The 27694-nt window shown below is 35.6% G+C and overlaps 1 protein-coding gene across 1 annotated transcript; it reads right to left on the reverse strand.

Moving 5' to 3' along the window:
- On the reverse strand, window positions 1-27694 carry TMEM41B (transmembrane protein 41B). Its single transcript, XM_058545957.1, has 7 exons — window positions 27401-27694; window positions 16501-16618; window positions 14124-14252; window positions 5172-5265; window positions 4431-4535; window positions 2846-2984; window positions 1-1664 (listed from the first exon to the last, which is right to left on the reverse strand). Exons 1-7 carry the CDS (start codon window positions 27519-27521, stop codon window positions 1495-1497), a joined length of 876 nt encoding a protein of 291 aa, XP_058401940.1. The 5' UTR covers window positions 27522-27694; the 3' UTR covers window positions 1-1494.

Consider the following 27694-nt stretch of genomic DNA (forward strand, 5'->3'; position numbering starts at 1 on the left):
TGACATAAGAGTAGTATATTAATTAATATATTTTCTTTGTATTTACAATAAATCCATTTGTTAATACTGTGATAGAAAAAATAATCAGTCCACATTATGTAGTAGAAACAGGCTTTGGGGATGATCACACTTCCCACAACATACAAGGATTTCTCCCACAGCTAAAGTACTTTTCAACTTGACAGTCTTAGGTGAAGGTAAAACCAACAGAGTACTTTACTTTAGATCAGCTATGTCCTAGAATCAAGGAATCAAGGGTATTATCATTAAGCAAGCAGCAAAAAGCTGTTTAGTTTTTCCAGGACTATTTAAATATAGTAGTTACCATGTGAGAAGTTAATTTTACCTTGAGTTATAAAAAGTAAAAACACTAAATTGGGAAACCACATTAATCAAAAGCAGCCCTAAACCAAAAAGCCATCAATAGAAACGAAACAAGGCATTCTTCTAAGTGTATCATGCATAAAAAGGATAATTACATTATACATACTTTAACGACCAGATTAATAAATAAATGAGGTAAATTTTACAGTCATTGGAACAAATAAACTATATTTAACCACTTAAGTGTTGCACTGCCACTGCTTCTGTTTCAAAATATAAAGTAATATAATTACTCTAACATCTAAAAACTGCATACTTTCAATGTTCGCTTTTTTGATCCCCTTTTGAGATAAAAGGTAACTGTGTAACAAAATATTATCTGAATATAAATTATCAACACCAATATGATACAATTATCATATAATCGCCATTTTGTATATGCACAGTGGAAATATTGTGAAAGCTAGAAGAAAAAATGAAAATAGACTGGTCAGAATTTTAAATTTCAGACTAATCCATGATAATCTACAACAGAAAAAAACAAAAATAAAATTCACAAAATAGATATAACTTGATATCCTTTCCAAATTCAGTAGTCCACTGAGATGTAACTTCTAAACAAATCCATTACCTCAAAAGTAAAAAGAGGAAAGAAATGTAAATCTCTTTTGAGCTTTAGTTTTCAAGTTTATGCTTCTGAAAGAAGGCTAACATTAGCCAGAACGGAATACTATCTTTAAATATCTAGAATCTTTGCTTTTGTATTTTGTATTTGCTTTTCCTCTTTTAGTTATTAGTAAGGAATAATAGAGAAAAATATTAAATTATCAAGTCAAGGGTAAGCATGTACAGCCAGTTCATGAAATATATTAAATGGAATGAATCAGTTGGATCAAGAACTTCCTAATACACTGCTACTAATTACGGATAGCTACCCTAAGAATAGTAATTTAAAAGATGTCTATCATAACTACTGACTGCACTTTTCATAGTATATCAATTTCCATTTTTACTTTCTTCTCTCTCTTGCCACTTAAATACATTAACTATCTGATAGTAAATTTTATTTCACAAATTCCTTCTTTCAATTACTGAAGAGGTGATTTTAAACACATAAACCTGCCAATCCTGAGATGACTATGATAGGAAAACTAAAACCCATATGATTTTTCACTCAAATTTCTGCTTTAGTTTTTTTTGGAAGATGGCTGGCAGAATAGAAAGAAGAGCCAAAATCATTAGAACAAATACTGAGTTCCAGGAAACAGCTTCCCCTGCTGTTGTAAGCTGGTACAGTGTTGTTCCTGCCTTAATCGCTACAAAAGACGGAGGTGCGACACCTAAAATAAAAAATAAAAAAACAGAGTACAAACAATCAATACATAAAATTTCTTGTAAGAATATAGAGAGATATATAAGAATTTAAGATGATTTTTATTTAAGCCCTGAGTCTGAGTTAATTTATGCAGAGGCTATACACAGACTTCCCAATTTCTTGTAAGAATATAGTGATCTCCATTTTGGAAAATTTTAATTTAAAGCTCCTCAAATTTATTTCCATATAAAGAATTCAACCTTTCATAATCATGTCTTAAGGATAATGAATTTAAAAACCCAAGAAAAGTTTCCAGAAAACAATTTTACAACACTCATCAACAGCCTTAAAAAAGGATGGAATGTCCTCTGATCCAGCCATTTCAATTTTAGGAAATACTAATGTATATGAGCAAACATCTAGTCTCATGAATGTTCATCAAAGCATCATAACACTAAAAATCTGGAAACAACCTAAATGTTCAACAAGAAGATTGAGCAAATCGTCATTCACCTTTAATAGAATATACTTAAAATAAAAATGAAGTGGAAACAAATAGAAAGGTACTCAAAATATGAGTAAAAAGAGAAGTTTATACAAGAGCATAGGCATAACAACCACATTTCATTAAAAACCAGAATAGGAAAAATTACTTTAGCCAAAGCTGAAATTAACTAAATCTCTAGGTACTTCAACTGTAAAATAAGGAGCTAGGGACAAAAATTCTCTCTTCTGATTCCATGAATGTAACATCATTTTAAAAATTCCAAAATTACCCCTGCTAAGTTTTTTAAGTATGTCAACAAATTATTTTAAGAGGAGCAATCAAAAACTGATTTTTATTATTCTTTCCAAAACGATCTATTCTTGTAAGTATTAACTTAAGCTTTAATTTAACAGACACTCAATACATGAGGAATATGCTCATTTTGTTGGTATCTAAACAAATAAACAGCCATAATCCTATACGATTAAAAAAATATCCAATAGAATGTACGTTGCTTTAAAAGAAGCAACACAAAAATACTTAAATCAGTATTGTACTGAACAAACATTTCTGAGCATCTACTTACAAAGACCAGACTCTAGGCCCAAGAGTTATATATGGTGCTGGCATGTCTGCAAAAAGCACGAAATCCAGCCCAGCTGGACACTGTTAGATGTGTACACAATGAGTTCTAACACAGTGTGAACCAGAGACCTTACCTAGAAAAGTGCCAATAAAAAAAACTTTCAATGGCACGTTTATCACAGGAGATGTAATATTAATAAACCAATTAGGCAGAAATGGTGTTATTCTCAAAAATATAATGTAGTTAATGAGATGTTCTCTATGACGTTCAACCTGTCATAAGAAAGAAATGAATTAGGATCAAGATAAGGCCGATCTTGAAAATAAGTTGCTTAATATAAAACATCTTATTTCAAAGTCGCATCCCTGATAGTTCAGAGTTTACCCAACGGAAATTATCAAAAAAGGAGCTTGAAAATGACAATGAACTACCTAACAAATGCTCATTACCAGAGCTAAATAACATGAGATGAGAGTTTTTTAAATTGTGCTGATAGCTTAATGTTACACTACTAAAGATGGTTCTACATCAGCCTGGGTAATATGGCTTAACCACATTTTAAACCTAAAATGGCAAAAATAAACTTATAACTAGATAAAAGATACACATCAAGTGACCAACTTTTTAATGTCTTTAACTTCCCACAATGTAAAGGGCTAGTATAGCATATCAATAAACCCAGACTCCAGGGGTCGGCCCGGTGGCGCAAGCGGTTAAGTGTGCGCACTCCACTGCGGCGGCCCGGGGTTCGCCGGTTCAGATCCCAGGCGCGCACCGACACACTGCTTAGCAAGCCATGCTGTGGCGGCATCGCATATAAAGTGGAGGAAGATGGGCACAGATGTTAGCCCAGGGTCAGTCTTCCTCAGCAAAACAAAGAGGAGGATTGGTAGATGTTAGCACAGGGCTGATCTCCTCACAGAAAAAAAATAAAATAAAATAAACCCAGACTCCAACTTTAAAAAATTCAGATAACCTTTATTTTATGTTATTACAATATAAATCGCATAAATGAACTCATTTATTATTGATAAACAAGATTAAACAAGTATATGGAAATATTTGCAGATTAAATAAAAGCACTGATTAGTTTATACTCCCTAGATCTTGCTTTACAAATAATGACTGTGATTTTGGGCAAAATGCTTAGTTTCTCTTCATTTCCTAATATGTAAAAGAAAGGGGTAAGGCAGGATGATTTCTAAAATTCCTCTGAGATTTAACAGTCTGTTTCTTCTGATTTTTTATAAAAATAGGATTTTCTTAGCAATACTATGCTAGACCTTTCTGTGTAGTAGTGCATAATTTTTCATTGCTAGTCTTTGCAGGGATCCTGACTGAAGATAACAGTTGTGCCCACTGATGAAATACATTAAAGGAGTTGGCTGATGCAAGTTTTTCAGTGACCCACTGACAGCACACCACATCAACACAAAACAGGTGAGGGGTCTAAATACGTGGATGCCTTTGACATCGACACTTTGACTTCTTTGCTCTGATTGAACTTACTAGGAATGAAGAATTAAAATTACTGTTACAGGCACAAAAAATTCATATTTGAAATGATTAACATTCATTATTTGCCTACCACTTGATTTTATTTTGATCAAAAGATTATTATTTAAGCCCTGAGTCTGAGTTAATTTATGTAGGGACTATACACTGACCTCCCAATTAGCCAAACAATTACATTAAATAATTTAAAAATACATGTTTACCTGCTGTGACCATTTTACTGCTTTCTCTGTTAGGTATTTGTATACAACTGGCCTCCCAACTAAATAGGAGAGCATATAGCAGAATGAGGCACCGAGTCCAGAACACTAGAAAATAACAAGAAGCATTTTGTATTTTTTCATCTTATTCACATGGATTTATTCACCTAAGGAAAAGCTCAACTAGTTTACTTCTTTTGGTGTGTGGGGAGGATACTCTGCATGACATCTCTTGTGCAGAGAACAAGAACCCATTAGATCTAGTCCTTTGTCAGACCAAATTATAACTAAAATGAGACCAGCTAAAACAAACTGGCACTTGTCATTAAACCTAGTGACTATATCCAAATAGTTAATGTTAGCCTTTAGCCTAAGAATAAAAACTTCAAGAGCCAATTTTTTTTTTCAGTTGCTATGCTTGAAACCATCACCTCCAGCCCCAGGACTTAACTCCTTGTGCCCACCAACACTCTTGGACTATTTGAATTACAAAACACGACAGGAAGGAAAGGCTAAAACAGAGCCTATCAATGCACTTAAGTCTATGATACCCCTGTTCTAGAAAAACAAACAAACTATAACATCTCCTTATGGAGGGACTTAGATACTACTTTAACATTAAATGCCTCTTAAAACTGAGTTTATGTTTACATGGACTATTGGGACTAGGATGCCATTATCATCCTCATCATTCTATTTAAAGCAATTTTTTTCTAGTCTCCCAATTTCACTTTATATACTTACCAAACAAACAAGAAATAAGGCTAGCGGAAAGGGATAAAGAAACCCTGAGAGTATACTGAGAAATATAGAGCCCGGAATAGCAAATGTTTGCAAGCTGTTAACTTCTAAGTTAAGGATTAAAACATAATTAAATGCAATTTTAAAAAGACAAATCCAACATTTCAGAAAAAAGTATCAATACAGAAGTTATCATGTTAATAAGATTATACCCATATTCCAGTATTAAAAAATACAGTAAAATTATATCCAAAAGTTTAAAAAACATGACTCCTCAGAAGTAATGCCTTTAATTCTAAGTTACCCATTTACTAACATCATAAATACAATGCTAATAAGAGTGTGTTACTAAAAGAAAAACAAACATGTACCAGGATAGAGAGGAATTGGGCAGTTTGGGGGAAAAAAAAGAACAAAAAGAAAAAAGAGAACAAAAAAGTCTTGAGCAATCTTTCAAACAATATGCTTCTCTAAAGCATCGGATTTACTCCCAGATGTTTTCAGTAAACATGATTTCTATGGAAATCTAGGTACATATAGGGTATAATAATTACTTATTTCTAACTTATGGACATTTACCTCAACTCACTACTCATTAAAAAAAGGATAGGGCTTATAAAATATAGCAAAAATCACAAATTTTATTTGTAAAACAGAATTATGCTTTTTTCTACTTCCCTCCAGTTCCCAGTTTTGGCCTGGACCTCTTTTTCACCCCTAACATATTCACTTACAAGTCAGTCCAACTGAGGGAATTCCCTCAACATCTCTCCTTCCTACTTCAAAATCCCTATCTTCACCCATTCTCCCCCTTTTCTCTAGTTCCCGCTTTACTCATGTTTTCATTTCAATCTCCTCCTTCTTCCTCCTGGATTCTTTCATCCTCAATTTCTTGCTCTTTTTCAGGGACCCCTTCTGTATAAAACCACTCAGATGCCTGTAAACTAAAGAAAACCTAGGCTTTCCTTGACCAAGGTATCCTATCCAAGGTCTCCTTTCCTTGACCAAGGTATGCAACCCGACTTATCCACCCACCACTCTACTGAAACTTCTTCCTAGCCAAAAGTACTGACTTGTTCTCACCAGTCATTTTTAGTGATCCCTGCCTGGGATTAGACATCCTCTGGCGTGAAACTCAGCTCCAGCGAACCGTACTTTTCTTCTACATTACAGATCATTCCTTCTCTAGTTTTTTTCTTCTCCTCACTTTTTTTTTTTTAATAATTTTATTTATTTATTTATTCCCCCAAAGCCCAATAGATAGTTGTATGTCATAGCTGCACATCCTTCTAGTTGCTGTATATGGGACACGGCCTCAGCATGGCCGGAGAAGCGGTGCGTCGGTGCGCGCCCGGGATGCGAACCCGGGCCGCCAGCACCGGAGCGCACGCACTTAACCTCTAAGCAACAGGGCCGGCCATTCTCCTCACTCTTAAATCTGGGATTTCTCTGAGATTCTGTTAGCCACACTCTCCTCTCCCTTTCCTTTGATAAATTCAGCAATTCCATGTATATGGAAATACACATGGCTTCAAGTATATGGCCATATATACGATAACTCTGAATTCTCTCTCTCTCATTCAACTTTTCCAGTCAAATACCAGTCTCAAATGTTACATCTGTCTACTGGAGGCCTCCATTAAAAAAAATTAATTAAAAATAAATTTTATTTATTTCAGGGCTCTTTAGAACCTTATTATGGAAAGTTTCAAACATATATGAAAGTAGAGAAACTAGTAGTATTATGATGCCCTAGATACCCATACACAGCTTCAACAATTAACATACAGTCAATCTTGTTTCGTCTATATTCCCTACACTGGATTATTTTGAAGCAAATCCCACACATATCATTTCATATGCAACTATTTTAATACCTTTAAAAAGATAAGGATTCCTTTTCTTTTTAACATAACTATAATACTATTGTCATACATCAAGAGATTAACTATAATTCCTTACTATCATAAATATCTATTTAGTCTGTGTTCAGATTTCCCAAATGCCTCATAATTTTTTTCTTTGACAGCTGGTTTGTTAAATCAGGATCAAGAAAAGGTCTACACATGGTATTGGCTCACTATATCACTTAAGTTCCTTTTTTTTCTTGCAATTTATTTGTTGAAGAAACCGGGTCATTTGTAAAATTCACCACTTTTTAAATTTTGCCTGTTGTATCCCTTAGAGTGGTTTAATACATCCTCTGACCTTTACTTTGTAGTAAGTGTTAACAAAGCCATACTTCCTTCTGCGTGGGAATGGAATTTGAGCTTAACTTTCCAGCTCTGTTTAGATTTGTATTTCTTTTCTCTTACACTTAAAAATCTTGGTTCTTAACGTCATAAACATAATTACCTATTTGCTTTACATACTATTAAATATATATTATATAAAACACATACATTAGTATTATTCTAAAACTTTTTTTTTTTTGGTGAGGAAGATCAGCCCTGAGCTAATCCATGCCAATCCTCTTTTCGCTGAGGAAGGCCGACCCTGAGCTAACATCTATTGCCAATCCTCCTCCTTTGTTTCCCTTTTTCTCCCCAAAGCCCCAGTAGATAGTTGTATGTCATAGTTGCACATCCTTCTAGTTGCTGTATGTGGGACACCGCCTCAGAATGGCCAGACAAGTGGTGTGTCGGTGCGCGCCCGGCATCCGAACCTGGGCTGCCAGTAGCAGAGCACACACACTTAACCGCTAAGCCACAGGGCCGGCCCCCCATATTCTAAAACTTGTTTAATATTTAAAAATTTCAGAACAATATTACTAACAATATAATAACTGAAAATAGTTTAAGATTTCTTTCAAATCATTTGTCCTTAAGATTTATCCAAGGAGGGATGCACAGTCAAATCACTGTCTTCAAGAAAACAATCTGAAATAATTCCTCTAGATAGTCAAACCCTCACCAACTCAATACACTGTTAAATTCATCATTTCATTTTGCTTTAGATTTTTTTTTTAAAGATTTTATTTATTTATTTTCTCCCCCCAAAGCCCCAGTAGATAGTTGTATGTCATAGCTGCACATCCTTCTAGTTGCTGTATGTGGGACTCGGCCTCAGGATGGACGGAGAAGTGGTGCCTCGGTGCGTGCCCGGGATCCGAACCCCGGGCCACCAGCATCGGAGCTCGTGCACTTAACCACCAAGCCATGAGGCCGGCCCTAGATTTTTTTTTTAAATTTTAAAAAATTTTGGTAAAATATAAACCACAAAATTTACCATTTTAGCCATTTTTAAGTGTACAGTTCAGTAGCATTAAGTTCTTTCACACTGCTATGCAACCAGTCTCCAGAACTCTTTTTCTCTCACAAAACTGAAACTCTATATCCATTAAAAAACACTCCCCATTTCTTCCTCTCCCCAGCCCCTGACAACCATCCTTCTACTTTCAGTCTCTATGAATTGGACTGTTCTAGGTACTTCATATAAATGGAATCACACAGCACATTTTTTTGTGACTGGCTTATTTTGCTTAGCATAATGTCCTCAAGGTTCACCCATGTTGTAGCATGTGTCAGAATACCCTTCCTATTTAAGGCTGAATAATATTCTATTGTATGTATATGTCACGTTTTGTTTATCCATTCAACATTAAAGGACACTTGGGTTGTCCACCTTTTCGCTATTCTTAATAATGCTTCCATGAACATGTGTGCGCAAGTATCCCTTCAAGACCCTGCTTTCAGTTCTTTTGGGTATATACCCAGAAGTGGGACTGCTGAACCATATGGTAATTCTATTTTTAATTTTTTAAGGAAACACCATACTGTTTTCCACAACAGCTGCACCATTTTCCATTCCTATCAACAGTGCATGTGGGTTTTAATTTCTCCATATCCTCGTCAACACTTGTTATTTTCTGTTTTTTTGACAGAAACGATACTAATGGGTGTGAGGTTGCTTTAGATTTTTTAAATTCTGGTTTCTTTTTTCATTTTGATTTCATTGGTTTTATAATTATGTGAAATATTTACTTGGTTCTAAAGTCAAATGTACACAATGAAGTATATCAAGAGAAGTTTCACTTCCACCCCTATTTCATCTCTCTCCATAGGTAAACATTTTTATTGTGTTTTTAAAGATATCTTTTCTTTTTAAAAAATATAACAAAAAATCTGTATGTTTATGTGTGTACTCATATCCTTCCCTTCTTAGATAAAACATAGAACACTTACATGATTCTGCACCTGCTCTTTTCACTTAACCATATATCCTGGAGGTAAAGCCTTAACTGCATAGAGAGATACTTCTCATTCTTTTTAACAGCTACATAGTACTCCCGTTTTTAGATTTATCATGGTTTATTCAACTAGTCCCCTATTGATCTACATTTGGGTATGGATACTTCTATTTGAGTATTTAAAACTGATCATGTCCTAAATCAAAGTAAATGTTATCCTCCTTTCCCTACTCCAAACTGAGTCCTCTATCTATTCTTTTTTTCTCTAAAAAGCCAAAAATACAAAGTCAAAGATAACTTCCAAGAACAAGACTGGCATAATATTGATAACTGCTGATGCTGGGTGATGGGTATATAGTTGTTCATTATACAATTTTCTGTACTTTTGTGTATGTCTTAAATTTTCTATAATAAAAGAAATTTTTAAGTTACTCTAAGATTTTAGCCTTAGGGAAACAAACAAGAGATGATGTTGACACTTTTAATGTCATTCATAGCTCCAAAGTCCTCAATGACTACCCAATGTCAAATGAATATTCTAAATTCCTTAGTGTGGTACTCGAAGTCCTCTACAATCTGAGTGCAGTGTCTAGCCTATCTTCCTGAACTTATTTCTCAATCCTCCCCTTTTCACACCCTGTACGCCAACTAAACTGGACTACCAATCACTTCCTAAACATGTCCTGCACTTGTAAGCTCTGCTCTAGACTTTCTCTGTCCAGGATGACTGTGCCATATCTCTACCTATAATTCCCCATTATTCCAGACGGAAATAGTTGTTCTGCTTTTGAATGCTCAAAACACTACATTTGTACTTAGTATATAATTAGTACTTTAAAAAAACTGGTTAAATGAATGAATGCTAGCGTTAAAATAAATAACTGTAATGTAGAAAGTAATTTATACACAAGAGTTTGAAGTTAGGTATTACCAATGAAAGTACTAGTACTGCACTGTTGAATACAGCAGCCAATAGCCACATGTGCTAAGGAGACATGGAAATGTGCCTAGTCTGCACTGAGATGTGCTTTAAGTATAAAATACACACATTTCAAAAACTTAGTATGAAAAAAAGAATGTAAAATATCTCATTAATAATTTTTATGTTGATTACATGTTGAAATAATATTTTTGATATACTGGGTCAAGTAAAATGTTTTATTACAATTAATTTCAGGTGCTTCTTTTTACTTATTCTAATGTGCCAATCAGAAAAATTAAAAATTACATGTAGTTCACATTATATTTCTATTAATCAGCACTGTACTAGTTATATGCCCTAAGATAAAGTCTTTCTCTTTTGTTCACTGAGTTGGAAAAAATACCTTTTTATCATATATCCGACAAGGGGTTAATCTCCACAATATATAAAGAACTCATACAACTCAACAACAAAAAAACACACAACCTAATCAAAAAATGGGCAAAGGATATGAATAGACATTTTTCCAAAGAAGATATACAGATGGCCAACAGGCACATGAATAGATGTTCAACATCACTAATCATTAGGGAAATGCAAATCAAAACTACAATGAGATATCACCTTATGCCCATCAGAAGGGTATAATTAACAAGACAAAAAATAACAAATGTTGGAGAGAATGTGGAGAAAAGGGAACCCTCATACACTGCTGGTGGGAATGCAAACTGGTGCAGCCACTATGGAAAACAGTATGGAGATTTCTCAAAAAATTAAAAATAGAAATACCATACGACCCAGCTATCCCACTACTGGGTATTTATCCAAAGAACTTGAAATCAACAATTCAAAGAGACTTATGCACCCCTATGTTCATTGCAGCATTATTCGCAACAGTCAAGATGACGAAGCAACCCAAGTGCCCATCAATTGATGAATGGATAAAGAAGATGTGGTATATAGACACAATGGAATACTACTCAGCCATAAAAAAAGACAAAATTGTCCCATTTGCAACAACATGGATGGACCTTGAGGGTATGATGTTAAGCGAAATAAGCCAGACAGAGAAAGACAAACACTGCATGATTTCACTTGTATGTGGAAGATAAACAAACAAACGGACAAACAGAACAGATTAGTGGTTAACAGAGGGGAAGGGGGTTGGGGGGTGGGCATAAGAGGTAAAGGGGCACATATATATGGTGATTGACAAACAATAATGTACAACTTAAATTTCACAATATTATAAACTATTATGACCTCAATTAAAAAAAAGTCCCTTTTTAACACTCAGAGCTTAAGATTCACAAGTGTAGATAAACAGAAAATTATTTAAAAAATGGACTTAAGTTATGTTATAAAAAATCTAAAACATGGGGATGGCCTGGTGGCGCAAGCGGTTAAGTGTGAGCACTCCGCTGCAGCGGCCCAGGGTTCGCAGGTCGGATCTCAGGCGCACACCGACACACCGCTTGGCAAGCCATGCTGTGGCGGAGTCCCATATAAAGTGGAGGAAGATGGGCATGGATGTTAGCCCAGGGCCAGTCTTCCTCAGCAAAAAGAAGAGGATTGGCAGATGTTAGCTCAGGGCCGATCTTCCTCACACACACACACAAAAAAATTGGGCCGGCCAGGTGGCTTAGTGGTTAAGTGCGCGTGCTCCGCTACTGGTGGCCCGGGTTTGGACCCCGGGTGTGCACCAACACACCACTTCTCCAGCCATGCTGAGGCCGCATCCCACATACAGCAACTAGAAGGATGTGCAACTATGACATACAACTATCTACTAGGGCTTTGGGGGGGGAAAAAAAAGGAGGAGGGTTGGCAATAGATGTTAGCTCACAGCTGGTCTTCCTCAGCAAAAAGAGGAGGATTAGCATGGATGTTAGCTCAGGGCTGATCTTCCTCACCAAAAAAAAAAAAAAAAAAAACACTAAAACATGCAAAATCATTACAATTACTTAATTATTATGCGAACAGTAATGATATGCTATAAAACCTGCTGAATGGACAATAATATTAACCAATAATTTATTTAAAATTGAAAAATTTAAACCAAACCTATTTTGTAACAATAAACCCAGTCCTATACTTTCAATATGCAGGTTATTCTTTTCTACTAATTTGCATATGGACAACTAGGCCATAGCATTTATTACCCACAGATGGTCAAGATTCATTTATGCTAACTGGTTGATTGGCCCTATAGGTGGGCATGCCCTTTATCCCTCAGCCATGTATCCCTCTCAAAGCTGGGGGCCAAAATGGGGCAAAAAAGATGACTTTCCAAAGTAAATAGAAACTATATGCCTTGCTCACAAAACGATTACAAAAACGTTATAAAAGCCAAATGAAAGGCCAACGAAAAGCCAAATGAACCAAGTTTGATTCTTATTTTGGGAAAATAATTTAATTACGGTTAAAGTTTATAAAGGCACAATAACCTATAAGCCTACCACAATAGTTTTCACAGTTAAGTGACAAAATGTAATTAGTAAAAAAAGGCAACAGTTATGGATTTCTTAAAACAGTTTACAAACAATTAAATTACTTTACAAACAGCTGCTCCAAATGACCTGTCAAAAGATAAGTGCATAATAATTATTCTCCAAATTTTCCCCAAATGTGAATTTTTCTAGTAATAAATAGAGAGGATAATGACAAAGTGCCTACATAAAGCACACTACCTAAACAAATGTGTATCCTCACCAGGTTGGTAAAGGAGCAATGTTTGTATGAGCAGCAAAATCTTTTGTAAAGGTACTTGTGACTACGTTGCTTATGATAAGAGTAATTGGTCCAGTGTGTTTAAGTATATACTCAAAACATTTGTATAAGCAGGGAACTGGAGGAACATATATATATATATGTTAAATATATAGTATCTAATCCAATATAAGTCCAAGTAAAAAAATGCGATTCAATTTTACAAGAAAAAGTTTCACTTGAAAAGTCCAACAAACCAAAAGAAATTCAGCAAATAAAAGAGGAAGCAAGAGTGGAAACAGTTTGAGAGAATTAACAAAGTAATTTGCCTTTTAAAAACAAGGATGATTACCTTGGCAACATCAAGAAATAATGTCTTTCATTAACTGACAAGATTTGAAAAATAGGTTAGGTTAGAACAAAAGATACAAAAAGCAGAAATTAAAGTCCACAAATTGGAAGATTAATCACCAGTAGCATAAGCAGTTTGAAAATATGTAGAAAGAACAAAGCTATTTTCCTGACTAGTTAAAATATAACATAAATTTCTATAAAACAAAGAAATACATACTAAGAACTATAAAAAAATTCACATTCTATGAATGACTAATTATCTTCAGGATTTTTGACAAAGAAAACAATTACAAGGAAGAAAAAAATCATGAACAAAAAGATTCATACATAACACAACGTCTAGAAAAGCAAAAAATTAAATACAAATTATAGCTTCAAATCTAAAGGAAACTTTTAAAATTATGGTATGGTGACTATTAATTCAAAATAATTATTTAAATTAAATTAAAACAATCAATTAACTAATAAGATAATCATAAATTAAAATAGATAAAATAATTATTCTCAATAATGCAGAGGAAAGGAAAATGTTTATGATAAGTGAAATAAGCAGAATACAAAAGAATTGGTAATAAATATTCAGAAATAATAATTGAGTTGAAGAGACAGGGTTAACATGAAAATTTTTTCCATTCTCATCTTTCAATATTTTATTTAATATTGTTACACTGCATTAATTATTTTTAAAAGGAAAAATAGTTATGTATAACTGAATAGCAGATCTTTCAAAACCTCTTTCTTGAACAAAACTAGAAAAAACATTTTTCAGTTAAAAGGATACAAAATATACGTAGCAAAATAAGCTACAAGTACTTGTACATAAAAGGTGTCCTTATATTTGGATAAAACTTTTCCTAGAGCCTTGGCATCATCCATATCTCTGGGAACCTTCATATTCACTCTTTCTTCTCTAAAGAAATAAAATTAAAGTAAAAAATTTTAAAGCAGAAATTTGCCAAGATAATTAATATCAAAGTCAAGTTCAAAACATGAAGTTTTATCCAAAATGATTTGACGCCTTGATTTGTAATATATTAAGTATAAATTCACAATTTTTAAGTTCAAAAGTCTACAAATTATTTGTTTTTTAATGCTTTAATATAATTTCATGAGACATGTAATCTATATACGAAAGTTCCGGATGATTCAAACTAAAGGCTAAAAGCATTTGCTCCAACATTAGTGTAAATTCTGAATTAAGAAATGAACCACCAACATTAGCATATTTAAAACATATTTAACATCATTTTGGGTAATCCTCATGATAAGCTAAAGTCGAAAACCAATTACAACTGAAATTAAGCAAAAAGTTTAATGAATTTACAGTTCACATCTTTTCTGGAATATCCCAGGTCAAAGTTCAGATAAAAACAAACATTTTCCCCTTTCTATTAATTTTACTTTAAATTTGGTGCTTTGTTTGGAACTGAATGACTTCTTGCTTATAAAAGTCTCAAATAGTCACCTTTGTGTTTAACGTATATCATGCCCATTTGTTTATCTGATAAAATTTAACGGACCTTGCAGAACAATGATAGAATGCTGCTTACGTCCTATAAAAATAGCAAGTAAACTGAGTTTTCCCATTTATAAATTTAAAAACTAAAAAAATTCTTGATAGGAGTGTGCATGAATGCATGCATACACACACACAGAAAGAAATAAGCAGAATATAAAAGGTTTATATAATAATAGCACATTATTATATACAAGTGATGTTACCATTCTTGGGAGCAAAGACTATAACCTACATTATATTCTTTCCCTCTTTCAGTCAGCTCTTACTTCTTATTCCTTGATCAAAACCAGAAAGGATCTAAAATTCAATCATACTAATATTAACAGAACAATATAGCATGCTATCCTCCCAAAGGCATTTACATTAAGGTAAGAAATAAAAGCATTAAAATAAAATAAGTTTAACTATAAAATTTCAAGCATAAGGAATTGTTAATGAAAGGCATTTAGAGGAAAAGGAACTTTCAGACACCTTGAAATCACATTTCACAGTTATCCATTACCACATCAGGCTGGCCCTGGTTGAAAGTTTAACCACATTTTAGTAGTCCCTTATGCAATCTATGATTACACAAGGGTGGTATTACTGTGGTTAAATAACCCTGGGATATTTTGCCCTCTTAAAGTATGTTTCAGGTCCATAATCTCTTCCCTAAAATTCAAAAACCTCTGAAACCCAAAAGTTCTTTATAATTTGTCAGCAAAAATTGACCCACAATTATACAAAGCTATTTATAATCTTTAGCGATGCAGGTTTTTCTGTAAAAATGTTACTATATTTGATTATGGGATGCTGCCCCAGATCCTGCTAGAGGTACTCCATAATACACAGTATTTATTCCATGTTACCTTTCCAAAATGGAAAAATTCTAAATCCTGAAACACATTTTGCCCCTAAGGTTTTGCTTAAGAAACTATGGATGTGTACTAGATATATAAGTCTTTTATAAGGTCTGTTTCACTGTGAAAAGTACCTATTCAGACCATATCATTTCCATAAAACAGGGAAGAGAAAAAGAGCTAGGAGACAGAGATGTGGTGGGGAAGGAAATGGATAAACAGAAGCAGTCAAAACTTGATCACAAGGAAAAGTGGGAAGGGAGAAAACGGATGGAAAAAGGGGGGAAAGCAGAGAAGAGCATCAGTGTTTTTCAAACTGCAAGTCAGTATCTATTATGGACTGTAAAATAAATTTACTTGGTCACTCCCAGCATTAAAAAATAAAATGAAATAAACAGAATAGTTTAGAAAATATCAGAGACCACCACCCATTTCATGAAACTTTAACTTAGTTTTATAGGTATACATGTATGCAAGTGAGGCGGGGAGAGAGAGGGGACACATGTATGCAGGATCATGATATAAAAATGTATTTCTTAACATGGTTATATTTTTGAAAGCCATGAGAAAGATGAGGCCTTAATTAGAGAAACAGTGCTAGGGGAACCCTGCACAGAAAATCAAGAGGCATATTTAGAAAGAAGTTTTGAAACAGCAGTGTCAATCTGGACTTGCTATAAGCTATGAGAGCTGATACACAGTCACTGTGACAGTTCTGTTGCTTAAAATTAGTTTAACTTTTAATCTACTTTGATCTCTATAAATGTCTAGACATTTTCAGTTTCTTTCAGTATACTTACTCACTAAGCTGTGGAAAATTTTGATATACCAAAAACATAACAAAAGCTGCAGATAAGAAAATGCACACCAATATAAGAAGCGACATTCTTGCTGACCCAGCTTCTGCACAGGCTTTTTCTGAAAGAAAGAAAGAAAAAAGCTATAATTAAGATAAATATAAAGGAAGACAGTATTCCAAGCCAGCAAACAATTTCCTTAAAGGCTATCCTCCCAAAAAATTGTTCACACTTTTGCCCAAAACACTGTAACATAAAATTTTAAGAACTATTGTATTTGATCTTTATTAACCAGGCATATTACTTTTGGGGGACATATCCATTTCAGAAGCATGAAAAAACAGAACACCAGAATTTGTAGCATTGAATCGCTGATAAGCCAAAGCAGAAAAAAGGGCATTGCTCTAAATGCTATCACTGACTTTCAATTTTATATATCTCTATTGGGAGCTGACAGCACAGACAAACTGGCTTCTTAGGAAAAACAAAGTAATTTGGCAATTACTTCAACTGTCATAAGAACCCAGAGATTCACTAATGCAACTGGCGAATGTTATACTTTCTCTTTATACCAAGGGCTTTAGAATATAGTTGAACCTCAAATGTTTTGGGTGGCTCTGTCTGTGACTCCAAGAATGGTAGAATTTGTTTCCATTCTCTCAAAAGGTAATCTTAGTGTTATCTAAAAAAATTATACGCAAGATAAAAGTATGGAATGAGATCCAGAAAACAGCAAGCAGAAGAATGAGCAGGGCTGTATTTACCAGGCAGCAATCGTGGGGAGGCCAAGACAACTTAATAGTGCTCACTGGGGAAGAGGTAGGAGGGAGTGGCTCAGTTTTTATGGCCTACATTTACCATATACACACATCCCGTGTATATGCTGATAACACTCAGGGGATTAAAAATATATATGTATACTATAATTAAGATTTATTATTTTTCATTCTCTGAGAATGGATCTACCACTATGCCCCTCCCCTAACTACTGCCTATATAACTTCCATACATGCTTTTATGAAGCATCCTAAACAAAAGTATAGGACTGCCCCTCCTCTATTTACGAATTTAGCAAATCCTTCTTTGTGAACATTTATAAAGACGTATTAGACAGGTGTCACTGCCTGCTCTACTAGCACCCTCCTTCTCTGGGACTAGCACCTTTCCCATGTTGCCCTTCCCCCCAAGGGGCTAATCTCATTGGCCCTACTCTTATTGAGTGATTCCAACACTCTACCCTCCCAAACATAGAAGGCTGACTCGCCCAAGGTTGGACACCTGACCCAAGCAGAAACAATTCATTACTGGCTGACCAAATTTTCTCTTCAGAATTCACTAAGAAAAAGAGATACTGTTGTCAAGGGATGGTGGGTCTTGAGGCTGAAAGGTCAAACAGTGAGGGCCACAGTCAATAACATGTACCAGAAAATGTAAGAGAGGAGGTTGGAAGAGAAACCCAGAGAACAGAAATGGGAGCCATAGCTAGCCTACTTGTTGATTTCTAACTTTCCACTTCCCTTGAAGTCTGGCTGTAATTCACTTCTTGCTCATGGAGCCAGTGAGACTGTCTCTCTTATTCTTAGAACAACCTCGCTTTTTATTTGTGCTGGTTTAAACTTATTTCTGTTCCTTTCAACCAAAAAGCTTCAACTAAATAAAAGATAAACTTCACTGTATCCCTTGTCTCATTATGAGTCTGATATATGTTACAACTGAATTAGTAAGATTTTGCCAAATTCTATGTTGAACATAGAGCAGTAGAAACCATCTAGCTGCTTGCTACTCAAAGTGTGTTCTCTGAACTACATGAATCAGCAACATCAGGGAGCTTTGCTAGAAGTGCAGAGTCTCAGGCCAACACCCCAGAACTACTAAATCAGAATCTGCATTTTAATAAGATACTCAGGTGATGTGTGCATGCACATTAAAGTTTAAGAGGCAACAATCTGGCCCACTCTGCCTATTTTATAAGCAAGTAAATAGAGGCCCAAAGAAGGAGGGTGCACTATCTATTAAAAAAAAAAAAGAATCCTAAGCAACCAAATAGTGTGAAGTATATCTCCAAAGCATGTTAATATCCATTTACAATCAACTCATAATTTTTGCTGAATCACAAATTGCTTAGGTTAGTGCTGTGATATACTAAGTACAAATTATTCTTACCTGGTCATTACAGCAGACTTTCTAAAAGACAATATTAGATTTATCAAGTTCTAGTACGTGAACACTAAAGTTAAAAACATTTATCTTTTCCAATTTTCTGTAATTTAAACATATCAATAATCAGCCTAACCTCCCAACTAGTTCCTATCATTTTATGTTTCATGTTAATCTCAAAAAGGTCTTTACTTCAAAAACCAAGTCACAAATAGAAACTTATTTGCTCATATCATACTTTTAAATTTATTGCAGGAAGAAATGGGATCAGAAAATAATACAAAAGATGCCTTCAATGGAGTAATAAACCAGGTATGCCTGCCACTTAATACTCTAGTCCATTAATCCACTGATGCATTTACATGTATGCTTTTTTGTAGCACAGAGAATTAAACAGAGACTTTAAACATCTGAGGTGCGTCAAATCTGAAAAGGTCTCTGCAGAATCTTATGATAACAAATGCCTAATTGTCCATATCTTTGCCCTGATTATGATATCTAATTCAATGCATATCTTGAGGACTTAATAAATCATATGCACTCACTCTAAAAAGAAAAAGAGCAATCAGCCAAAAATTATAAAAATGTCAGTGTGCACTAAAACCAATTCAACCAAAAATGTAGTTTAGCTTCTAAATAGAGAACCTATTTAAACACAAACTGTTCTCATAAGCTAAAATGGTTATTTTCCTACTTTATTAAATAACGAGGTACTCTACTGGAAAAGGAATAAGGGTAATATATAAATATTGAGGGGTTTTTTGGCAGTCTTATAAAGGCTGAATCAAAGCAAAGACATGTTAACGCATCAACAGTCTGTACAATTTTTCTAGAGGCCTATTACTTCTTAAAGGTATGCTACTTTTTGCACACGCTCCACTGCTGGCAGCCTGGGTTCAGATCCCGGGCGCGCACCGATGCACCGCTTGTCAGGCCATCCTGTGGCAGCGTCCCACATAAAGTGAAGGAAGATGGACACAGATGTTAGCGCAGGGCCAGTCTTCCTCAGCAAAAAAAAAAAACAGGTGGATTGGCATGGATGTTAGCTCAGGGCTAATCTTCCTCACAAAAAAGAAAAAAAAAAGCATGCTACTTTTAAATCTACCTGGAATTAACTTGCCCAGCCCTCACTTTTCACTTACTTCCCTGCTAGAATCAGATCCAGAGTAACAAAAGGACTAACACAAATAATTTAACATTATGGTTATCTTTTAAACTCTTCAAAACCATTAGTTTTTTGTTTTTCATCCTGTAGATACTTGTGGACACAAGAACTACTGCTAAGAATAAAGGGTTGATCCCCCCCACCCCATCTTGGAACTTCTCTTTAGGACTTCTATTATGCAAGGTATGCAATCAAATATAGAGTTGCTTAGGACTATCTGCTGAGCATCAATTAGGTACAAAATGTTTTGCTCAATCTCTGCTCCTAAGAAACTGACAGCACCATTAGCTAGACTCCCAAGGAAGAGACAAAGGGGCTTTGAGTGTATAGGAAAGCAAGATTACTGGGCTGGAGTGATGGAGGCAAGATTTTCAGAGCAGGCAGAAATTTAGTTGAAGACTGAAAGATGAGAAGAGTTTATAGACTGTTAACTTGTACTGTAGCTAAATATATTTTTAAAGACCTTAAAAGGTAATACAGTCCTCTTAAGTTAAAAATTAAAAATGACATTTAGCATGCTAGCTCTAAAATTAAACTGTAATATTTCTCTTCTCATTATTAATTCACCAGTCCTAACTAAGGGGTCAGAGGGGAGAAAGGTGTTGGACAACCTTTAACTGGACTACAGAACACTACCCTGAGTGTTCCTTGAGTACACATCTGATTGCTACTTGTTGTCTTACAGTTGGATGACGAAATATATAGACATTTGCACAAAATTAAGCTCCGGGTTTAACTTGATACCTATTTTCTTCACTCTCTAAAATTAGGCAAACTTTTCCAAGCTTTGTGTTCAACAGTAACACAAGAAAACAACTGATAAGAATGCAATAAAACTAAGTAACATTCAAGTTTGAAGCTCTCCTTTCTTTCACACAAACTGATAAATAGAAGTGTGTTGGCTATTATGATTCAACAATTCTTCTTGAGTATAATTCTAATCAATCCAGAGACTAGCATACAATTCACTTAGAGTTCTAAACAGAGAAAAAAGTTAAAAATTTTGTTTTAATAATAATTCTACATCTAAATGTGTAGCATACATATTTATAATGTGCCTCCTTCTGGTTGCATTAGACACATGTGTGCTTTAGCATTTAGAGCTACCCACAACAGTACTTTACACATTCATTAACCTCTAAATCTTCCATCATACTAATTCTCAACCTGAATTATCCCATTCATTAGCTGCTTTCCAACCTCCTCCCAGGCCAAAGGTACTACTGGAGAAAGTCAGATCATCATGCTCCCTCAGGCCTACAAGTTCACATGCTTTTCTTTCTTCAATCAAGGTTATCACTCGCAAACAATAATCCTTTTACGTACTCTCCAAAAGGGCTATTTCAAGTGTCTTCAAGCCTTTAATTCTATCTTCCCCTGTTCTCAACCAATGACACTGCCTCCACACTTTAGTGAGCTCTCCAGTCTCTACCTCAAGATCTGTTCATGAAATTATCTTCCCTTGCCCCTTGCCCCTTATCTTTGCTTTAATGCCAACACACTTCCTTACTGATCTTGCTTTCAGAATTCTCTCTTCTCCATTCACCCAATGTCTTCAATTCTTCCCTCTTAACAAGCACCTTTTCTTTTACTTCTAATATGCATATATCCATCCTGAAAAATCCTAAGTTAACCTTAATGCCCCTGTAGTAGCTCCCTATTTCTCTTATTACTTTCATATAAAAACCTTCTGGAAATCAAAATCTTCCTACATTTACGAGATCTCAGGAATGACTTTTACTGGTCATCTAATCCACCCGTTCAACATTAAATGTTTTCTAGACCTACTTGATCCCACCAGGAAGGAAGCAAAAGACTCATTTCTCCTGAGGACATAAGTTTACAGGGACTCTAATAAGTTTTTTAAGGTCACAAGAACTTATTGTAATATTGTTGGAAATAAATTTTATTTCAAAATTTTTTTAATTATTAATAATCAAAAATGGTAGTATCAAGTACAAATTTAAACAACTAACATAACTATAAAATACAAAGAATTAACCCTTAAAAAACACACACACAGAAAGCATGTTTGTAGGTAGAAGAAACGCCACTACCAATTTTGTAAAAAAGCTCATTCTCTAAGGCTTATGCTCTGCAACTCTGCTACCATTCAAGTTACACAATCTCACTCACTATCTCTAACCACTTTCAGGTACGTTCCCCCATTCACTGAAGACTGAGACCAAGCTTACAGTAAACTTCTTCATAATCCTAAAAGATTCATCATCCATTTAGATGATCTATCCAGCCTCAAAATTCTTAGACTTCCAAGGCCAGCCCCAGTGGCCTAGTGGTTAAGTTTGGCACGCTCCGCTTTGGTGGCCCAGGTTTGGTTCCTGGGTGTGGACCTACACCACTCTGTTAGCGGTCATGCTGTGCTGGCAGCCCACATACTAAAGAATAGAGGAAGACCGCACAGATGTTAGCTCATGGGGAATCTTCCTCAGCAAAAAAAAACAAAAAACAAAAAAAACCTTAGACTTTCATTTCTATTCACTTCAGCCACCTACTTCCAGGGGTACACTAAGTTCTCTCATCACCTGAGATTGCTCTACCTTGGACATTTTAAATTCCAATATGCCATTCATTGATCACCTTTATTCTTTCACGAGCTTACTCCTCCATTTTCTCCCTTCTGTTGGGCTTCTCTCTTCTCTTCCTTCCATGTCCAGCAACTTCATGGTATATCATCTGAAGCAGTACCTTTGACTGGAATCTTTATCTTTTCCTTATATCTAATCTAACCCAAAATCAGAACCACAAGTTCCCTTTCTTCTTTCCTACACCAAGATGGTTGAGCATGAATAGAGAAAAATCATGACATGGAGATCCCTGTCTTTGGAAAAAACTGACTTAACCTCATTCCTACTCCCTTTTTTAGGTATCAAACATGAATCTGGCTGAGCCAGTCAGGTTATTCTTACGCTTTGATAACAGTGATAGGTTCATGGATAAGCATTTGATCTGAGGCAGTCTAATCAAGAGAGAATATCTAGACTTTTATTGGTAATGCTAGGAAAAAGATTCTCAAAATTATCAAGGAAGAATTCAGCTTACCTGGACCTTCAAGAGGAATCAAGCTTAAGGTAAGCTGACATCAAGTAGGCAAACCAAGATATGAAAGAAATCTGATTTTGATGATCTCACTGAACCACTGGTTCCAGAATGAAGCCAGTGAATCCCACTTAAGCTCCCAACTTTTTAGTTATATGACCCAATAAACTTCCTTTCAGCAAAGGTTTCAATTGTGTTGTCTAGTGATTATAAGCAAAAGAATTCTGTTACATAATATTTGGATTGAGATTGGCACCAACAAATCACACTAATACCTTGGCTGATAACCAGTTGCTAATTTTAGTCTTAGTTCCCAGTTATCCGTAATCAGAGCTTCCTTATTCCTCTAGGCCAGTACCTTGCTCATAGCAGATGCTCAAAGAGTATCTGTTGAATCAAATTGGCAAGGCAGGATCCAGAACAGGCATCTGAGAAGGATTTATTATCCAAATTCAAACAATACTGTCTTCTAAAAGCAGTAAAACCAACTTCAAGACAGCTTTTCTCAAACATTTTTGGCTGCATTCTACAATAAGCAATGTATTTTATATCATGATCTGGTACACACAAAATCTATACAACTGAAAAACAAAATTCAAAGAACAATACTTGCCCCCACTATATGCAAAGCACTCTGCTATTTTCTCTTCCATTTTTTTAAATGGCTCATCATTACCCATCAAATTGATTTCACACCACTCACAAGGGTAATGACCTATATATTAAAAAACACGGTTCTAGAAGTTCTCTTAAATCAAAACAAGGAACTTCTATGACTTGCTAGTAAACAGATCAGCCAGGGCAAACAACACAAAAGAAAAGAAAATACCCTGGTCCAGGCACCCCTGCAAAAAGATTAGGTCAAGAACCTCTTAAGTGGTTCTACCTCTTGTCTCTCACCTTTTCCTCATCATACAAGATTTAGACTTTCAGTGTTATCGCCTTGTTCAAGTCTTCACAGTGGTCCTCAGTCTATAAGGCTCAGATGTTAGACTAAAGACAAGAGTCATGGCAAGGAACCCACTAAATGCACCAAACACTGCACGTAGAGTGTAAAATATTTCAATCATACACACAATGACAACTATTTGTCAAAGTTATATAGATGTGTCAGTTAATAAAAATAAAAATTCATTTAAAGTGTCATGGAATTTATAGGAACGTTCTATTACTACGTATTTCTCAATCAAGAGTTACTAAAATTTTTATCTCTTCTCCAAAACCTTCCCATTTTTGAATGCCAAGTTATCACCTGCAATGAACAAAGATTGTTTTTCATAACCTGGAAAATCAGTTGCTAAATAGTTACTAATGACATCACGTCACCACTGAGCACCAGCAGCAAGTAACCAAGCCCTATCATGTAAGGGCTCCACAAAATCTTTTGCCCAAAGAGAGAATTCCTAACACTAATTAAAGAGAGAGAGAGAAATAGAGACAGAGAGACAGAGGCAGAGAAGAAAAAGAAAAAACTGAGAATCATTAATAAACAGGATGGATCAAAAAACTTCCTTTGCCTAGCACTTAAAGCTCTCTATACTCTAACACCATTTTGACCACGGCCAACTTTATCTCCTACTAACACCCAATAGAAATCCTCTACTCCTGATAAGTTAATCTCTTTATTGACACACACAAAAGCTTCACACTAACCTTCAAGCGTAATGTTTCCCCTGCCCAGAATCCCCTTCCCTTCTCTCTACTAATCCAAACTCTACTTCTCCATGAAGGCACGCCTTCGCATCTCCTCCTCCTGTCTTCCTATAGCTTTATAGTCCACAGAAGTCAATTGACAACATCATAAAAATAATTGTGTTAAAATTAACTCAAAATGGATTAAAGACTTGAATGTCAGACCTGAAACCATAAAACCTCTAGAAGAAAATACAGGCAGTACGCTCTTTGACATTTGTTAGCAGTATCTTGAATATCGTGTCTCCTGAGCAAGGGAAACAAAAGAAAAAAATAAACACATGGGACTACGTCAAACTAAAAAGCTTCTGCACAGCAAAGGAAACCATCAATAAAACGAAAAGACAACCCACCAACTGGGAGAAAATATTTGCAGATCATATATCCAATAAGTGGTTAATATCCAAAATATATAAAGAACTCATACAACTCAACAGCGAAGAAACAAACAACTAAATCAAAAAATGGGCAGAGGATACCAACAGACATTTTTTCAAAGATATACAGATGGCCAACAGGCACATGAAAACATGTTCAACATCGCTAATCATTAGGGAAATACAAATCAAACTACAATGAGATACCACCTCATACCCATCAGAATGGCTAAGATTAAAAAGACAAGAAATAAGTGTTGGAGGGGATATGGAGAAAAAGGAACCCTCATACACTGCTTGTGGGAATGCAAATTGGTGCAGCCACTATGGAAAACAGTACAGAGATTTCTCAAAAAATTAAAAATAGAAATACCATATGATCCAGCTACTCCACTTCTGGGTATTTATCCAAAGAACATGAAAACACTAATTTGAAAAGATATATGCACCCCTATGTTCACTGCAGCATTATTCACAATAGCCAAGACTTGGAAGCAACCTAAGTGCCCATTAACAGACAAATGGATAAAGAAGATGTGGTGTACATATATACACGATGGAATACTACTTAGCCATAAAAAAGACAAAATCTTGCCATTTGTGACAACATGGATGGACCTTCAGAGTATGATGCTAAGTGAAATAAACCAGATGGAGAAAGACATTCCCATATGACTTCACTCAGATGTGGAAGATAAACACACAAACACATAGATATGGAGAACAGATCGGTGGTTACCAGAGGGGAAGGGCGTGAGGGGAAGGCGAAATGGGTAAAGGGGCACACATGTATGGTGATGAATGGCAACTAGACTTTTGGTGGTGAACACGATGCAGTCTATACAGAAGTCAAAATATAATGATGTATACTTGAAATTTATATAAGGTTATAAACCAATGTGACCTCAAAAAAATAAATAACAAAAAATAATAATTGTGTTGAATGTGTTGTTCTAATGATAAAATAAGATAAACTATTATAAAAGCACTTTGGAAGTTTCAAGGTTTTATTTTCTGAATAGCTTTAGGTAAAAAAAAAGTAATAAAACAACTGACTGCTATTGCAAATCAAATGACAATCTTTAGGGATGTCCTATCAGGAAAACACTTTTTCAGGAAACTCTTGGATTATTGTCACTCTCAGTAGCAGCATCTTCAAAACTATGCTCCTTTAGAGTGGATTTATACTTTGACAACAATTCATATCTGGGATTTTGAAGTTATTTGGCTCTACTGTCTATAAGGTGCAAAAATACCCAAATATATAAAGCTTAAAGAGCCAAATTAGACTGGAGACATTTTAAATTATTTCAAAATAAAACACCATGTTCTGCTAGACACTCTTTTTAAATTTTAATAGATTTTAAATTTGATTCAAAAAATATTTCAGCTGAATGTTAAACACATTATCTCTCTCTCTATATTTTTTTAAGTGTACAATACTTTATTGTTGACTATAGTTACAACGTTGCTAGCCAATCTTAAAAGACCCTCTTCTTACCCACCACTGGTGTTGCAACACATCATTGTGAGTAAGCTGCAGACAACTTAATGGCTATTTGTTAGGATCTCTTCAAGTTTATGGGCTTTAAAAGCATTTAAAGAGCATAATCATTTCAATTGCTGAGAAGCAATGAAAAGATTTATGCCAAGACAGAATCAAAGTATTTAGTTTCTAGGTATGCTTTTTTTTCTTAAAATAACATTTAAAGCCCTGAAAAATGTCAGGATGGTGTAACAGAAAAAAATCTTGAGAATGAGACATCTTAGCTATAAGAGTAATTGCTAACATTTATTTACCCCTCGCTCCATATAAGCCAAGCATTACACTAAATCCTTTAAGTGAATTATTTTGTTTAATCCACGCACCAATCTAAGTAGATACTATTATTATTATCTTCTTCCTCACTGCACAGTTTAGACAGAGCTTTTGAAAGATAAGGCCAAAGTCATAAGTGGCAGAGCAGAGACTCAAACCCAAGTGTTCCTGCCACCTGGAAGCGGCACCGGGACGTAGTTAAGTCCTTGCTCTTAACGACTGCTTTACTAATCTGGCTTAGTGACTCTATGCAAGTCATATATCCACTCTGGGCCTCAGTTTCCTCATCTCTACAAATAAAGCAAGGAATGCTCAAGTTCCTTCCAGCTCTGCCTAGCTTCAGTATTATCGACCCTACAATCTCCCTAGGCGTCAACAAGCCAGTGTTATTCCTTCTTTTAACTGAATTCAACTGAAAAAGCATTTACGACACACCTAGTAAGTGTTCGGCCTTGTTTTGGGCAGTGGCCCAAGTCCAGGTCTCCCACTCGCTCTGCTCTCGCCCCTGAGTGCCAGCAGGCCCCCGTTTCCCCGGCAAGTCCCTGGGATCGGCTGAGGTACTTTCCCCTCCGGAGCCCGTCCCGGCACACTTCCGCCTCTGGGCCAGCCCCAGCTCTGGTTTCCGAGTCTACTCACCCTTCAGGTGGTCTCCCCTGCCCGGCGCCGTGGGACCTCGCGTCCCCGCTGCCCTGTCCCCCGCAGGGGTCGTGTGGAGTGACCCCGTCTGCGATCGTTCGGCGACTCTGCCTTTCGCCATGGCTGCAGCACGGAAGGCGGAGGGAGCGGGATGATGCCGCAACCCCTTAACAACAACAACTCCGCCGCAGGCTCCTTACAACTCCCAGAGGCCACAGCCACAGCTACTTCCGGGACGACCACGTCACCTAAGACGACCTCAACCCCGCGAGCACAGTGACGGTCGACCGAAAC

Source organism: Diceros bicornis, chromosome 7, assembly GCF_020826845.1.
Source record: "Diceros bicornis minor isolate mBicDic1 chromosome 7, mDicBic1.mat.cur, whole genome shotgun sequence".
In the NCBI taxonomy this organism is placed as follows: domain Eukaryota; kingdom Metazoa; phylum Chordata; class Mammalia; order Perissodactyla; family Rhinocerotidae; genus Diceros; species Diceros bicornis.